The sequence below is a fragment of the Echinops telfairi genome, unplaced genomic scaffold (genome assembly GCF_000313985.2).
Source record: "Echinops telfairi isolate 266 unplaced genomic scaffold, ASM31398v2 ScPeMD7_6273;HRSCAF=7185, whole genome shotgun sequence".
Classification (NCBI taxonomy): domain Eukaryota; kingdom Metazoa; phylum Chordata; class Mammalia; order Afrosoricida; family Tenrecidae; genus Echinops; species Echinops telfairi.
In genome coordinates, this window is record NW_022110173.1 from 4,008,554 (window position 1) to 4,021,646 (window position 13,093).

Here is a 13,093-nt window from a genome sequence, read left to right on the forward strand (position 1 = left end):
GCAGGCAGCAAATCTAGCACCCCCAATTAAATGCCTGGAGGCACCCTCTCTGCAAGTGAGCCTCCTGCCCGAAGGCACTCAGCATTCTTGTTCTGTGGGCCAGGAGGGCCACGGCTCTGAGTGCTGCTGCCGCTGTCACTGCTCCTGCCCCCCCACGTTCCTGGTGTCACCGCTCGGGAACCCGAGTTTGGGAGATTGTGTGCGCAGGAATCCTCTGGTCCAGCGCACAGGCTCTGCTCCTGGCTCTTCTTTCTCGATGGCAGTGCAATGCGCTGTTCCTCCTTCGAGATGGTGAAACTGTCCAATCCCCACAGAAGAGCGCCATGTGCCCTGTGTGTATGTCTCCACCAGTCATTTGACGGGAATTATACCCCTCTGGCCAGAAGAGCCGCACCCACGAATCCACTGGACCACACACGGAGAAGATGGACAGGTCACCTAAGTACACACCAGGGAGTGCCACGGACTGTTGCCAGAGTCAACTCCCATGCATGAGAACCCTCAGGACAGCAGTCCTGCCCTGTGGGGTTTCCAAATCTGCCCATCTTTATGGGGACAGACATCATCTTTCCCCTGCAGAGAGGCCGCTAGGTGCAAAACACCCACGTTTCGGTTAGCAGCTAAGTACTTCACCATGACATCACCTGGGCTCCTTCTGCTTGCCAGCGGACCCCAGGGATTAGGGGAGACCCACCTGACATTAGAAAGAGGTCACTTACATGGCTGAGCCCCTGACTTGAGCCCCACCAACTTGTGGTCTACTGGTGCTAACAGCACCACGTAACTAAGACGGTGTTTGTCTCTGACGAGGGTGGGGGCTTCAAAAAGGTCATGGGAAAATTCTATGCTCTCTCAATTCCATTTTTCTACAAAACCTTGGAAGCCCCCTCATACATGGAGAGAGAATGACAAAGGACAGGTGACGGAGTGTTCACATGGTGTTAGCCTAACGATCTTGGGCAACGAGTCCATGCTTTCTTTGTTCTGTTGTGGCAACCTCAAGTCTGGAAGTATTTCAGAACACAAGAGGTCCGTGTTTCCCACCTCTTACCTGCTGGGGGAGCCCTGGTGGCCTAGTCGGCTACTGGTCTGGCTGCCGGGTCAGTAGTTCAAAAAAACCACTGGCCACACTCTTCGGGAGAAAGAGGAGGCTTTCCACTCCCATAAACCTGGAAGCCCACAGGGGCAGTTCGACTCTGTCCTGTCGGGTCACAACGAGTCAGAGTCAACTCCAGGGCAGTATGTGAACCGAACTTGGAGTTAGAGTGACTGGCAGCCTCACTGCCTAGGTTTGCATCCCAGAAGCCCCCTGCCATTCCCTCGGGGCTCTGCTGACTGAAGCTCAAGCCATGGGACACAGGCAGGGCAAATTCACCCACCCATGAACAAAACAGGATTTAACCACCTGCTTAGAAAATCATAATACCCCAAACCTGTTGTTTTCAAGTCAATTCTGACTCATAGCAACCATTTGGAACAGACACGCCCACCCCCACCCTCAGGATTTCTGAAGCAGACTGCCACGCCTCTCTTTGGGGTGGCTGACTACTCTATCCAGTGATCTTTCAGTTAGAAGCCAAGCCCTTAACCACTGCACCACCAAAACCAAACCAAAGTCGCTGCCATGGATTGGTTCTGCCTCCTAGTGGTTACGCGCTGGGCTGAGAGCCACAGGATAACCATTTGAAACCAGCAGTCGCTCTGTGGAAGGAAGATGCGGCTTCCTACTCTGATCAAAATGCAGAGTTTTGGAAACCCACGCAGCAAGTTCTGCCCTGTCCTGTGCGCGCGCGTGTGCGCGCGCTCAAACCAGACCAAACCGAACTTAATGCTGTCAAATCGATGTTACTCAGAGTGGCTCTCTGGGACAGGGTAGAACTGCCCCTGTGGGATTCTGAGACTGTAACTCTTTATAGGAGTAGAAAGCCTTACCTTTCCCACAACAGAACGGCTGGTGATTTTGAACTGCTGACCTTGAGGTTAGCAGCCCCATGTTTAACCACCAGGGCTCCTGCATGTATATACAAGGGAGTTTCCAAAAAGTCATGGGAAAAATTCCTTTATCTTTCCTATAGATTTACATATACGAACATGTTATTGTCATTGGTGTAAACGTTGATGGAGCAAATGAGCCTCCCATTCAACCGTGTGAGCCCACCTTTTATTCTGTGACCCTGGCTGCAGCCCCCTTGGTCTCGTCCTCTTCCACTTCCTCTCTGGGCTCCCGGTTTTCATCCCCGCTTCTGTCCTGCCTTCCTGATTCTGTTTCGGGCAAATGCTGCCCTGTTTGTCTTATATGGCTCCACTGAGGAGGAGGGCATGTCTCCCTGATGATGTTATTCACGTTACAGGCCTGTCGATGTACTGTTCGACTGAAAGTTGGTCCCCAAGGGCAGGCATAGTTTCTGGCTTGCAGAGCATCTCAAGTGTCTGACCAGTTGCTATCGAACCAGCAAGCCTGGTCTTCTTTGGAATTCACCATGGAGTGCATCTAAGCCTGCCTAGTGGGGACCTAGGACTCATCTACTTGGACTGGTTAGTGCAATGAGTCAAAGACCCTTAGGATGAGACAGGCCCTTGGTTTCTTTAGTTCCACCTATGTCCCAGCCTGTGTGCAGGGCCTCTAGTTCTTCCTACTACCACGAGACTGAGGGGTGCTGCTGCTGCCTGGAGTGTAGGTGAGGGATGGAAGCTAGGAAGACATTAGATTACACGTGGAACTTCTAAGGAGTTCTCTGAGTCTCATACAGCTCCTTCAGCAGAGTGAAGGCAGGGCTAGCTTCTTGCCTTCCTTCTCCCCCAGACCAGACTAGGAACCAAAGCAAACACGTAGCCATGGAGTCATGGCTAAGCCCCGGGGAAGCCCTGTGGGTGTCCGAGGCCCGAACTGCTTATGGGAGTAGAAAGCCCAGTCTTTCTCCCATAGAGCGGCTGGTGGTTTCGAACAGCCAACCACGTAGATTGCAGCCCAACCACCTGGGCTTCTAGACTAGGAGCCCGAAGACTGTAAATGCATGAGGTCGTTTATTTGGGGACACTCTCCCTCTGCTCCTTCCTGCCTCAGCAACTAGCTCAACGGATACAACACAAGCGTTCCTTCAAGAATTTTTGTTTTTTTGCTTGTTTTTAACTGAAAATTAACTAGGAGTGGGGCACGACTTCAGGGTCATAGTGTGTATGACATACATGTTAGTGCCTATCCACATGGGCTTACAGTCTGCTGGGAGGAGGGGAGACTGTGGACATGGTAAGGGATACATAAGTCAGGATAGGCAGCATGAAGAAAAAGAAAGAGGTGCCACGAGTCTAACAGAGGGTCAGGAAAAGCTTCCTGAGACAGGAGCATAAATGCTGAAGCCTAAAAAGCCAACAGGTGGAAGGTAGGCAAAAGGGAGGAGAAAGACCACTCCAGGCGGAGCGAGTGAGGAAAGAGTGAGGGTAGAGCTTGCATAGTGGAGGACAAAAGACCCGCGCGTGAGCACTGCAGACTGAAGGGGCAAGAGGCCATCGTAAGATGGGAAGACGGCAGGTAAGCCGGGTGCCGCATGCCCTGTGGAGACATTCCGTTTTGTTTTAAGTGCGTTGGCTCAGAGCAGTGAAGGAACCCAGTTTAATTTAATTTTTAAAAAGTCATTCTACAGAGTTGGGGATCATATATTATGACTGTCTTAAATGCCCCTAAATTGCATACTTCAAAATGGTCAATTACGTGAATTTCACCCCAGTTGATAAGAAAAAAAAAATCACTCTGCCCCATGAAAAAAGTGAACTGGAGGGACAAAAAGAATAAAAGGGGAGGTGGGGTAGTAGGCCACTGCTGTAACTCAGGCAGGGAGTGATAATGGTTTGAATTCGACACAGAGCAGTAGAGATAGAACTAGATGGATTTGAAATAGATATTGAAGGTAGATCCCATTGGATTTCATGATGCACTGGATGTAGGGAGCAGGGACGAAAATAGTGTCAAGTCTTTCTCCGAAAATTTTGGCCTTGGCCAACTGATTGGAGTGGAGAGAGGTGCCATTTACCGTGAAAGGAAAGACCAGGAAAGGGGTCCCTTTGTGTCTGAGGTCTCTGGGAAGCCATCCAGATGGATACATAAACCGGAAAGCACCCACACACCATTGGCATTTGAGAGCCTGGGAATGGGCCCTGCTGTCGGAGGAAAGAGCACGGAGCTAGAGAGCAGCAGATAAGAGACGCCCACGGACCCTGGGGAAAGCCAGTGCAGAGACGAGGTAGAGGAGGGAGATGTGGGGAAGGGGATCCAGAAGCAATGACCCAAGAAAGTGAGGAAACACCGCGATGGCTGATGCCACTCAGTTTGAGAGGAAAGAACAGTTCAAAAAGGTAAGTCTGGTCAACTCGTCACAGGTTTCTGATGGTCAGGGGCAGGGAGGCCATGAAGAGCAGGGGGTGGCTGTCTTCTCACGTCTTGGCCAGTTCACCTATAAACGTATTCCATGCCTTCTCCCAGGTCCATAGAGCATTCTTTTTCTCGGAAGGCAGCAGGGCACTGTACCTGCAGGAAAAGAAGAAGGCAGGTCAGCTCGGGGAAAGGGAGGGGATTAAGACAGGGAGTAGAAGAGATCTCAGATGTTCACAGGACACATTCTCCCAGTCTGAGGACGGGAGGGAAAACCCAAAGTGACCATCCAGTCTTCTACCATAAACTCTGGAAACTTCTGTTAACTTCTGTGGATATAGATATAGATAGATAGATAGATAGATAGATAGATAGATAGATAGATAGATAGATATAGTTACCACAAATAGAAAAAGGACACGACGGGGAGGGTGGGGGAGGCATGGGAAATATGCAAGGATGCTCACTTGAAAGAATTGATGGCCAGTTGTTTGAGTGTCCTCAGGTCAGTATCCATACCCCCGATGCCCATGAAGACCTCATAGAAATCATAGGTCAAGCCTTTGGCACCAAAGAAGGCTGGGTCATCAGAGCTGATCACCATAGGGTGCCCAGTGGCCAGGAGAGCAACCGCAGGGTGGTTTCGCAGGTCACTCACCAGTTTCAGAACCTGCCCAAGAGCAGAGAAGGGAACAAGATGAACTTGGATCCTGAAAAGGGGTTATCCCAAGGGAGAGGAGACCTGGAGCTTCATTGGCTACTTCCTTAGGCCCATCACTGGTCTGAATTTTGGGATGACTCCTGACACCAGGAAAATCGATTCATTCTTCACGCACTTCCTGATTTTTTCTAGTGTCATCAGCACCGCACACTTGTGGTTTGCTTCTTTCTTTTTTTTTTTTTAAATTTTTTTATTTTTAAATCAATTTATTGGGGCTCATACAATTCATAACAATACATAGATCAATTGTATAAAACACATCTATACATTTGTTGCCCTCATCATTCCCAAAATTCGCTTGCCTCTTGGGTTCCCGGAATCCGCTCATTTTTCTTTTTTTCCCCCTCCCCTTCCCTTCCTCCTCCCCTCTCCCCCATGCACCCTTAATAATTTATAAAGTTTGCTTCTTTCTTGGTCCTGCTCAGAAGAGCTAGACAGATGGCTGCTCAAAGGAGCTAAGATATTGCCCTTTCTTCCCACTTCAGTGGGCTTTGTCAACATCCCTTCAGCTTTGCCCACAGCTTAGGCCAAAATTCCATCCCACCAGTGGCTCTCACTGCCGCCTCATTATAAGTGAGTTAGACAATAGGCGAGTCCTAAAAATCTTTAGGAAGCATTAGACTGCTAAAGGCAAGGTCAGTGGTTCAAACGCACCCTACGTTCCTCAGAAGAAAGATGAGACTATTTGCTCCCATTAAGATTTACGACTTCGGGAACCCTAGAAAGGGTCCTTATGAGTCGGGTCAGAATTGACTCGATGGCAGTGGGTTTGGGATTTGGTAAAAAAAATCTTTATGAATGGGGGTGTGAAACTTGAGGAATACAGGAAACATATATGTTATGTAGAGAGAAACCGTACAAGACAAAAGCTTGAGAAACAGGGCAGAGGTTGAGGCTGGGGTCAAAGGTCATATTGCATCAGCACCATGGGTCCTACCTACCTGGTTGGAAACAGGGCAGACTTCTATGGGGACGTCCCTTTGCCGTAAGTCTTCCATGACTGCCGGGTGTTTGCTCAAGGCAAACCCATGTCCAATCCTGGTGGAGTTCAGTATCAGGGCGTCCAAAAGATTATTGTCTACGGAAGTACCCCGCCAATCTGAGCATGGAGAGACAGTCTTCAGTAGAAATGTATCTGACCCACACCCAAAAGCTCCAGCTCCCACCCCCAGCAAGAGAAGGAAGAGAAGCTAACATGAAATAGATACACATACTGTAGGTATGCACATACGCAGCAGATATGATTTTCTCTAAAGAAACATGCTATTGTTCTGGTGTGTGTGTGTGGGGGGGGACCAAGGAGAAAATTATAAGTTTTGCTTTATAAATGGGCTGTGAACATTCCACTTGGAAGGAGAAAACTGAGTTTCACTAAAATGGATGGTGGCGATGATTGCACAACTTTAAAAAATACGTTTAGACCATTGAATTGTATGATATGTGAATTCTCTGTCCATGAAACTTAACATGAAGGAAAACAAACAGACTGGGCTTTAAGCCCTGGTCTGTCTGACCCCAGTTTCCAGCTTCTTTCCCCCGTCTTTGTTTATTCCCACAGCAATTTTCTGGGAATTTTAGACTTAGAGCTTTTGTTTTGCAGATTCTATTATACACAGTGTCAGTATAATTATGTACAGTATTGACTTAATCTACTTGCTAGTACCCTTGGGACATGGCCCAGTCTGAGATCACGATGCTGTCTACATACCAGCCATCCTTGCAGTCAGGGTCTTCTTTCGAAGGTATTCCCCGCCTCCCTTGCAGCTACACAAACTTACCGCTGACCTCTGAAGTTTTTTGCTGGGCAACTTTTGGAGCTTCCTCCCTAATCAGAGGACACACACCGGGGGCTATGATGGGGTCATTCCCAAATGGGGCAACCTCACCCACTCATGGAGGAGAGCAGATATTACTTGTTATGTGAGATAGTTAATGACCCTATCATAAACCTGTCTACCAAAAATAAATAAATAGACCTATTTCTGTAGCCAAACGCATCTTAACTGAGCCGTATGTGACATTTGGAAAGTTCCCTTTTTTCTGTTAGAAGCAAAACTTAAGCGTTGCCTTGCTGGTGAGGGGCTGCATATTATTAGGTAGACTCTCTGGTTCCTTGGTCTAGTATTTTCTTTTTAAAGATTGCTTCTCATCTGAAAATAAATAAGGACAGTGGGGAGTGGGGAGGGAGGGGGAAAATGAGCAGCCGATATTAAGGGCTCAAGTAGAAGGCAAATGTTTTGAGAATGATGATGGCAACAAACGCACATAGGTACTTGACACAATGGATATATGTAAGGATTGTGATAAGAATTGTATGAGCCCCCAATAAAATGATTTCAAAATAAATAAATAAGGACATGTTTCTGTAGGGACACAATGAATTACAGCCCATCAATTAAATACCCAAGTCCTCCCTTAGGACGATGCCCCCTGGAATTTGATTAGTTCCACATTACACAGTTTCATACTGCTCTGTAATGATTCCACACAGGTGAGTAGGATCTTTCCGGCTTGACCCCCACCCACGTCCCACGCCCAAGCAACTCTTTAAAGCTCCTAGAGCAACTTTGATCTAAATTTGATCTAAATTGCCTTAAATGTCAGGAAAGGAAATTGATGCACATGGACCCTGAGAGATGGCCCAACGCACCGAGGTTTCAGGCTGGTTGTGAAGCACAAGCTTCCCACTGCTCTTGCTTCTCACCGTGGTCTTCAGAGGGTGACAGGTTCCCTAGGCTCTCTGAGGGACGCCACAGTGGAAGTAGCCGGGACCTGTCTTCTAGTCTAGGTTTCCCTTTGAACAGCCTTCCCCCCAAATTGTTGTTCCTCGTCTAAGCGCTCAGCTACAGCCTGCTGTTCTGTTTCTAAAGGGCTGACACCTTTTAGGCACAGGCCGATGGCCGAGAGCACAGGATGAGCCGTGGGACCCACGGAGTGGCTGGCCAATGGCAGTTCAGAAGGAAGAGCAGCGGGCAGAACTGCTGTGGTAGAGTGGTGGCCAGACCCCTAAGACGGCAGAGCAGGCTAACTCCCGTCTCGCTTCTGCACTTGCCACGGTGTGACTTTAGAAAGCCTGTGACCCTCAAGTTCTACCCGCCCCCTGTGGCATGCGAATGATCAGAAGTGGTTCCCATTGCCGCGCTATGCCCGACTGGCCCTTGAACATTGAACCAGTGGCTTGGGGGCCTTGGGCTTTTCATCGACAACGTGGGATCGAAAGGTCTACGGAGCAGAATTGGGGTGAGAATTAACAATAGAATATGCTCAGTGCCGGTACACAAAAGGCACTTCCTGAGCAGTCGCTATTATCACAGTTATTCCTTTGTCTCGGAGCTGCTGTTAAGAATGAACGAGATCATGGATATGAAACCTGGTATCCAGTCAATCGGACACACGGCCCCACATCAGGAGAGAGCAGAACTGCCCCCCCCGCCCCCCGGTGTCCCCAAGGCTGTGACTCTTTTTCCTCTGCATTCACAGCCCTCAAGCATTGCACCCCCAAGGCCCCTCAAAATGGAAACCTGAACACACTCAGCTGCTAAGCCCAAGGTCAGAAGGGTGAGCCCGCCCAGAAGCACGCTGGAAGAAAGGTGGAGCTGCCTATCTACTTCTGCAGCACGACCCTTGAACACCTCAGGGCCACAGTTCTGCTGTGACGCGGGTGGGGTGGCCACGCATTGGAGCCGACTTGAGGAAATCAAACAACCAGAGGCCACCATAATGCGGTCTTATGACTGCTGCCCAATGATCCTGCCGGCTGGCGAGGGCCTCTGTGTGCAGCACCTGCTTGTCCCCCACGGCGGTCGGCTCACCTGTCTCGCCAGCATGGAAAAAGTATGGTAGTGTAACGCCTTCCAAGCTTGGGATCAGCAAAGCCTCCTGGTAGTCGTACAGGGTGTGGCCAGTGTCCTCGTGTCCCACCTGCAGGACAGAGAGGAAGGGGCTTGGGGCGTCTGCTGGGCAGGTATCCCACTTGGCTGAGGTGTGCCCTGCGGTCTATAACACGCCTGGGTGTCCTGCCACGACAGCTTGTCACACTGCCCGTTAAGAATGACCGGTAGCAGAGTTGGGAACAAGAAGAAAGTAAAACCTTGCTCCCAAGGCATCCCCCCCTTCTTCACAGGCTTTCTATCTTCTAAGCTCCCGGCCCTCCCACCTCGTCTTCTCGCGACACCTCTGCTGCCCTCCTGAGCTCCTTGCAGGGGGTGCAGGTAGACAGAGGGGAGACAGACAGGAGGAGGAAAGAGCTCGCAAGAGGAAGCAAGAGGGGCAGAAGGAGGGATACCAAGAGAGGCAGAGCAGAGAGAGACAGAGAAGTAGAAAGATCGCAAGACACAAAAAGACCAAGAAAAACTCACTGCCGTGAAGTCAATTCCGACTCACAGCAGCGCTATAGGACAGGGTCGAACTGCCTCCTATGGGTTTCCTAGACTAAATCTTTACAAGAGAGACAGCCTCATCTTTCTCCTTCGGAGCAGCTGGTGGGTTTGAACACTGACCATGTGGTTTACAGCTCAGCGCATACCCGATCGCACCATCAGCGCACCCTTCACAGAAAGAGAGACCAAGGCAGTAAAGGACAGCGAGGGCAAACACCACGTCCACCAGGGGTCAGCGGGGCCAGGAGGAGCCAGGTGCAGCTCAGCCACTCACCACCTGGGGGGCCTTCTTGCCACTCAGAGCTCACTGCTAGCAAGAAAAGCTTTTTCAAATGAAGCCACACATATCCCCAGGGCTCTGAAACTCTGTGCTGGGGATAGGGCTATCTCTGACAAACAAACAAACAAAACAAACAATGCCATCAAGTCGATTTGGACAGAGTGAAACAGATTCTTCGAGTTTCCGAGGCTGTAGATCTTTCCAGGAGCAGACAGCCTTAGCTCTGTTCCTTGGAGAGGTGGGTGGGTTTGAACCCCCAACCTTTTGGTTAGCAGCTCAACATCTCTCACCACCAGGTCGTCTGGATAAATAGCATGCCTCCAACAGAAGCCCAATTTTAATTGATAGAAGTAGGCAGATATCTGGGGGGGAAGTAGGGAGGATCTATTTGTAGAATAAAACAAGCATGGATACTCAATAGAGTCGGATGGAGGGTAGACTTGAAAGGAACTTAAGAGTTTGCAAATGGACCCCTAGCACCTATGGCCCGCCAACCCTGGTGAACGGTGAGTCCGTTAGATGCTCTGGTTTGGGCGTTTCACAAGGTAGAACCTCGATGCTCTAACCCCACTGCAGCCGGTGTCAGAGCCACGCGAAGGGAAGCAGGAGCTGGGGGACCTTGGCCCCTTTCTCCGTTGAGCACTCACCAGGCTCCCAGGAGCTCCGCCTGCGCCCAGATGAATGTCAAGTGATTCCCCAAACCTACTCTTCATGCTCTTGTTGGTTGGAAGGCTAGAGCTTAAGTATCAAACCCATTGCCACCAAATCGATTCCAGTTCATAGCAACCCAAAGGATAGACTACTCCTATGGTTTCTGAGCCTGTAAATCTTCAAAGGAAACAACAGATAGCCTCACCTTTCTCCCAGGGAGAGGCTGGTGGGTTTGAACCGTCAACTTTTCAGTGAGCAGCAGGCTGTTCACCGTCACCCACCTCAACACCAGGGTCCCCGCAGCAGCAGCAGCCATGGGTGGGCAGCTTCAAGAATAGGAGGGGAGGGAGGGAGCTCTTGGGTAATGAGTTTCTGTGTAGGACGATGATGAAGGTTTGGGATTTCACCGTGGTGGGAGTTACCTAACATCGTGACCGTAATTAATGTCACTGCACCGAACACTTAAAAACCGTTCAAGAGACAGCTTTTAGGTCACGTATTCAAGGGGGCTTCAACATTTCCTGGGAAATTTCCAAGGTCTTATTCCGCTCCTCCATACACTTTCCAGAAAGGGTCACTGTGGCTCAACACTGACTTGATGGCAGTGTTTTTGGTTTGGGTTTGGGTTTTTTGGGTGGGGGTGGGGTGGGGCACTGGGCTGTCATATATTACCACCAAAATGATTAAAAGCGGGGCAGAAATGGGATGAAGAAGAAAGAGGGACCTTTTTGCCAGTAGTGAGCTCTGCTTTGGGTTTGATTTTAGCTTTATTCCAAGTCTTGCCTCCTGGCAGGAGCCCTCTGTGCACTTTAGGAGCCAGGATGATGTGATTTTCACAGTCAGACATAGGTGGGCATTTCGGGCTGGAAAAGGGGTCAGAGGGCAAGGGAAGGCGGGGACAAGCCCTGAATTATTGTCCCAACTCCCCGAATTCCTTCCTGATTCTAGAACTTCCCTGCCCCTTCGTGTCCAGCCCTTTCTGCCCTCACTCCTCTTATGGCTGCTGGCCCCTGCAGGCTCCTAGAGGTGGAGAGCCCTGAGCTTCCCAGAACCCACAGCCCCTTCATGGAGAGCTGCCCCCCTCTGGGCCCTTCCTGTGCAGAGTCCAGAGCCCAGAGCCCGGTTACCAGGTCAAACCCTGCCACCATGTCGGGGAAGGCCCTGCGAAGCTCCATGGCCATTCGGACAGATGCTTTGATGAGAGCCGGGTCCTTGGTTCTGAGAGAGAGAGAAGCAGAGAGGGAGCAGGCCAAGAGCCGGAGTGGTTCCCTCCTGGCCCTGGTCTTGCCCATCCCCCAAACATTCCACACCACTGTGGGCATGCCCCAGCCCAGCCAACTTATGGTGGTCCCTTTAAATGACTCTGTGGGTGAGAAATTCCTCTGCAGTCCAACCCTATCCAGGACCCCGCTGGCTCTGTCTTCTCGAGAAGAAGGCCCGTAAGCACACCCTTGGGGGCCGCCAGCCCACATGTGGATAAAGCAGTGTGGCCTTGTCCTGCAGCCCTCAAAGGGTCGCGGGGTCCTGGAAGTGGAGCCTGTTCTGTAGACACCTGTGAAAGGCCACAGGTCACTCGGCAAAGTGACCTCCAGAGCTAGCTGTCTCACCTTCCTTGGACACCCTCTCTGCCCTCCCAGGTCCAGAACTGGGGCCACCAGGACCACACAAGCTCCACAGACCAACGGTGGGCAAGACTCCATGACAGGGCGGATGAAGATCTCTGCTCAATTCTGTGGGGACCATCCTTGTCCTGTGCCCAGCCCCTGCCCAGCAGAGCGCTGAGGGAGTGCAGGCGGTATAGCTCACCCTCTGCCCCAGGCCCTGGAGGTGACAACCGGCGCCATGGAGCTGGGGGTGGCACCAGCTGGGCCCCCCGTTCTGCAAACTCCGTCCTGGGCCCGTGAGGACACCAGGACAGGGTCCCACTCCTGCCGAGCCCTAGGTCCCCACAAGGACGGGAGGGGAGTCAAGGAGGGCCAGGGAGTCTGCAGGCTGCAGGGAGAACCAACCAAACTGAAAATCCGTTTCTGGGGATTCGATTCTGACTGGTGACGGCCCACCACCCCGTGTGGGAAGTACAACTGCACCCTGGGCTTTCCGTGCTGTGACCTTCTGGAAGCAGATCACCAGGCCTAGGTGCGGGTGAGTGGGTTGGCACGGGTCAGCAGTCTACAGCTGCAGTTTTCACCACCAGGGCCTCCTAGCTGCAGGGAGCCCCTAGTGAATGGAGGCCCAGCCGCCGGGATGTACCCTCCTTGCCCCATCTGGAGTGACCCCATTTGACTGCTCCTGCCCCTGGGTCTCCAGACATGTCCACGAGGAACGAGTTCTTCACGTGGTGAGCTAAGAAGGCAACTGCAGTCTGTAAAGCTCTCTGCACGCACCTTGGCAAGGCGGTCAGCCCTGTCTTCAGATGTACACGCACACACCAAGCCCCTGGCTGCCCACTATCAAGCTGACTGCCTCCGAGCGACCCTGCACACCTCACCCCCCCTTTCTCCCCTCCTCTCCCCTCTCAGCCTGTCTTATACCTGCATCCCACACTCCCACCTGTGGTCAGAGTAGATGAGTTTGAGTCCCATGAACTCAGGATGGTCCTTGGCGAATTGCGCAGCCACTTCCTGGTACGCCCTCACGCTCCACTCTTGGTCGTGGGTCTTCCCGTTTAGCTCGTACACCTTTGAGGAAGACAGGGC

General features: G+C 51.3%; 1 protein-coding gene across 4 annotated transcripts in view; it reads right to left on the minus strand.

Moving 5' to 3' along the window:
* Positions 1-3,005: 3,005 nt before the first annotated feature.
* The window catches only part of ADA2 (adenosine deaminase 2), an 84,403-nt gene continuing 74,315 nt past the window's right edge, over positions 3,006-13,093 (minus strand). For all 4 annotated transcript variants that reach the window (XM_045295942.1, XM_045295943.1, XM_004710467.2 and 1 more), the window contains 6 exons: positions 12,948-13,075; positions 11,525-11,615; positions 8,900-9,008; positions 6,029-6,186; positions 4,834-5,036; positions 3,006-4,522 (listed from right to left, as the gene is read on the minus strand). In XM_045295942.1, coding sequence (XP_045151877.1) covers positions 4,429-4,522; positions 4,834-5,036; positions 6,029-6,186; positions 8,900-9,008; positions 11,525-11,615; positions 12,948-13,075 — 783 coding nt within the window. In that variant the 3' untranslated portion in view covers positions 3,006-4,428. The remainder of the gene's footprint in view (positions 4,523-4,833; positions 5,037-6,028; positions 6,187-8,899; positions 9,009-11,524; positions 11,616-12,947; positions 13,076-13,093) is intronic.